The sequence below is a fragment of the Nestor notabilis genome, unplaced genomic scaffold, assembly GCF_000696875.1.
Source record: "Nestor notabilis isolate BGI_N333 unplaced genomic scaffold, ASM69687v1 scaffold4188, whole genome shotgun sequence".
NCBI classification, from domain to species: domain Eukaryota; kingdom Metazoa; phylum Chordata; class Aves; order Psittaciformes; family Psittacidae; genus Nestor; species Nestor notabilis.
This window is the reverse complement of record NW_009938563.1, coordinates 1-3,428: the sequence shown is the minus strand read 5'-3', so window position 1 is coordinate 3,428 and position 3,428 is coordinate 1. Positions and strand designations below refer to the sequence as shown.

General features: G+C 47.3%; 1 protein-coding gene across 1 annotated transcript in view; it reads right to left on the bottom strand.

Moving 5' to 3' along the window:
• LOC104409495 (myosin heavy chain, skeletal muscle-like) overlaps positions 1 to 3,423 on the bottom strand; it is a gene marked incomplete at its 5' end in the record, with an annotated part of 6,079 nt that extends 2,656 nt beyond the window's left edge. Inside the window, 9 exon segments of the mRNA XM_010019377.1 lie at positions 4 to 178; positions 361 to 485; positions 658 to 823; positions 910 to 1,093; positions 1,511 to 1,707; positions 1,977 to 2,095; positions 2,513 to 2,639; positions 2,865 to 3,254; positions 3,343 to 3,423. Of these exon segments, the coding sequence (XP_010017679.1) occupies positions 4 to 178; positions 361 to 485; positions 658 to 823; positions 910 to 1,093; positions 1,511 to 1,707; positions 1,977 to 2,095; positions 2,513 to 2,639; positions 2,865 to 3,254; positions 3,343 to 3,423 (1,564 nt within the window).
• Between the last annotated feature and the right edge of the window lie 5 nt (positions 3,424 to 3,428).

Below are 3,428 nucleotides of genomic sequence, written 5' to 3'. Positions count from 1 at the left end.
TGCTCCTGATCTCAGCGTCCAGGCTGCTCTGCAAGGACTCCACCATTCTGAGGTGATTTCTTTTCATCTGGTCGATCTCTTCATCTTTCTCTGCTACCTTCCTGTCAATCTCAGCCTTGACCTGGTTGAGCTCAAGTTGGAGACGCAGGATCTTGCCCTCTTCGTGTTCTAGGGAGGCCTGGACAAGTGGATGCAAACATTTGTAATGTTGATAAAGCTTTCTAGGTAATTACAGAATATTTTAGGAAGTTTCAGCTGGCTGCACTTCCCAGCCAGAACAGAGGATCAGCAAGCAGGTTTTAGCCATATTTGCCCATTGCTCATATTTTATTGCAGAAACCAGTGATTATTGTCATGTACCTCAGCTTCCTCCAAGGCAGCCTGGATTTCAGATTTCTCCTGCTCAATCTGCTTCTTGATTTTCTCCAGCTCATGAATTGCTTTTCCTCCCTCTGCAATCTGCTCTGTGAGGTCAGAAATCTCCTCTGTGGGAACAAGGACCAATAGCATGGTTGAGCACAGAGCAGAATGGGAAGGTCCCTGGCACACCAAGCTGACAGGTATCTTTGCCCACCTACAGGCACAGAGCCATGTGAAGCGGTGGGCACTGGTGGGTGGTGAGAAAGCCCTGCCAGGAGCAGAGGGCCAGGGACTTACGCTGCAAGTTCTTGTTCTCACGCTTCAGCGTTTCCAGGTGGTCCAAGGACTCCTCATAGGCATTCTTCATCTTAAACAACTCCGTGCTAAGAGAGCGGGCCTCCTTCTGGGAGGCTTCCAGCTCAGCCTGTGTTTCTTCATACTTCTGCTTCCATTCTGCCAGGATCTGAAGAGAAACGGGGTGTCAGTATGGATGTGACAATCAGGAGGGGATGCCCTGCCCAGGAGCCCTTAGGCTGGAGCCTAAAAGACCTTGTCAAAGTTCTTCTGCTTCTTATCCAGAGCTGCACAGGCAGCGTTTGATCTCTCCACATCAATCATCAGGTCCTCCACTTCATTCTGCAGCCTCTGCTTTGTCTTTTCCAGGGAGGCGCATTTGGCATTGACAGCTTCAACATGTTCTTCTGCATCCTGCAGGCGCTGCGCCAGCTTCTTCCTGAAAGGTGGTAAACACAGGTTCAGGTGAGGAAGCAAATGGGAGCCTGTCTCTGGCAGCCAGTATGTTTTTCATAGGATCACTCTATGCCACTTGGTTGTGTGTGATCTCCATTTACACAGAGGTGTAGGACGTCTCCCAGCCAGCCACTGTAATTCTATTTCTGAATCCAGGGCTGAAGCAATTCATGGCCTGCTTTGCACTCTGCTGCTCACACCAGTATGTCTCTGCTATTCTGCATCTGAAGAGCTTTGCTGCTTCTGCTTTTCGCCCATGCACACCTGCTCTTTCTTATATTCTCTCTTCCTGCCACCCCATCCCAAAGCAGAGCATTGACTTCTTCCTGACAGTATCACTGTGGTCTCCTTCAATTTCTATTTGCAGCCCCTCTCAGCCTTGCCCAACTTCCCCACATACTTGGCCTCCTCCAGCTCCTCCGTGCGCTGAATAGCATCCGTCTCGTATTTGGTTCTCCACTGGGCCACTTCGCTGTTGGCCTTGGACAGGGCACGCTGCAGCTCCCCCTTGGCTTCCTGCTCCTCCTCATATTGTTCCCGGAGCAAGTCACAGACATGGCGAGCAGACGGCAAGGCGTGGGCCAGCGCATTCTTGGCCTGGAGATAAAATGATTTCCATAAAGAATAGATGTTTCCTGGGAATTTTTGTCTTAGTGGTACTTAGACCCTGGAATATATCCCAGAGAAGCTGCGATTAACTGACTGCTTTTATAAGCCAAGGTCTGACATACTGCAAAAGGTGGGAATCCTGCTCTGACAGGATTTTGATAACATGACCTAATGGGATCAGCTTTTGAACTTATGAACAATGCACAAAAAAAGTGTGATGTAAAATATTTAACATATCTAACATGAAATATCTTCACCTTTATCTCTTCCTCTAGTTGCCGCTTCAATTCTTCAATCTGCTGGGTGAAAGCCTGTTTCCCTCTAGACAGCTGAGAAATTAAAGCATCTTTTTCCTCCACCTGGCGTGAATATTCACCTGGAAAAAGTTTCTAATTAAGAAGCTATTTTAACAGCCAAGAGAGTCAATTACAGGGTTGTCTCACATCGTGGTCTAACCTCATCTGGCAACTACGTACCACACAGCCTCCAGCAACTTGCTCACTCCTCCCAGTGGGATGGGAAGGAGGATTGGATAAAAGGTAAAACCCATGGGTTGAGATAAGAACAGTTTAATAATTAAAATTAAGTAAATAATAATAATAATAATGGGATAACAAAAAGAGAAATAAAATTAAAAAAAATAAAATCAAACAGTAATCCCAAGTGATGTCCAATACAATTGCTCCCCACCCACTGAGTGATACCCAGCTCTTCCCAGGCAGTGATTTGCCCCTTCTACCTAACTGCTCCAAGTTTATATCCCATTTCCAAACTAGAGGAGGAAGTGCCATACCAGATTCTGTCTGCAAACGAGCTCTTTGAGCACTGAGATCACTAATCATGCGCTGATTCTGCTCCTCCTTTGTTTTATATTCACTTAGTTGGTCTTCCAGAGTGCGACACATCTTCTCAAGGTTTGCCTAGGTGCCAATCACATGTAAGAAAATAGAGTTAATACCCCAATTCTGTCTTAGTTACAACAGGAAAGTGTGTCCAGAGAAGCAGTTTACATACCTGTGCATCACACACAGATATGTATTAGATTTGGAGAAAACAGTTATATTAAACCTCATAATAGTTAAATAAGATTAAATACAAATATTACATGGTTTTCAAATTATTAATGAGACAAAGTATCTGCGTACCTTGGCTTTGGAGACAGACTCCATATTACTGGCCAAGTCGTCGATCTCCATCTTCAGCTCGCTCTTCTCCTTCTCCAGCTTTTGCTTCACTCGCTGCAGGTTGTCGATCTGCTCCCCAAGCTCAGCGGTGCTGTCCGCGTGCTTCTTCCTCAGGGCAGCAGCTGTGGCTTCGTGCTGCAGCGTGGCCTCTTCGAGGTCACGACGCATCTTCTGGAACTCCGCCTCACGCTTCTTGTTCATCTCGACCTGAGCTGCTGTAGCCCCTCCTGCTTCTTCCAGGCGCTCACTGATCTCCTCCAGCTCCCTCGAGAGGTCAGCCCGATGCTTTTCTGCTTTTGCCCGAGAGGTTCGCTCTGCCTCAATTTCCTCCTCCAGTTCCTCAATACGAGCCTGGAGAACATCAGGAACCCTTCACATCCATGCCCTCCTCTAACCTGACCTGAGGATGGGTGTGGGAGGGGAAAGAACAGAGACTTGCCTGCAGCTCCTTGATCTTCTTCTGCAGCTGGATGCCCAGAAGCTGCTCATCCTCGATTCTACTCTGGATCTGGCTGATTTCAAAGT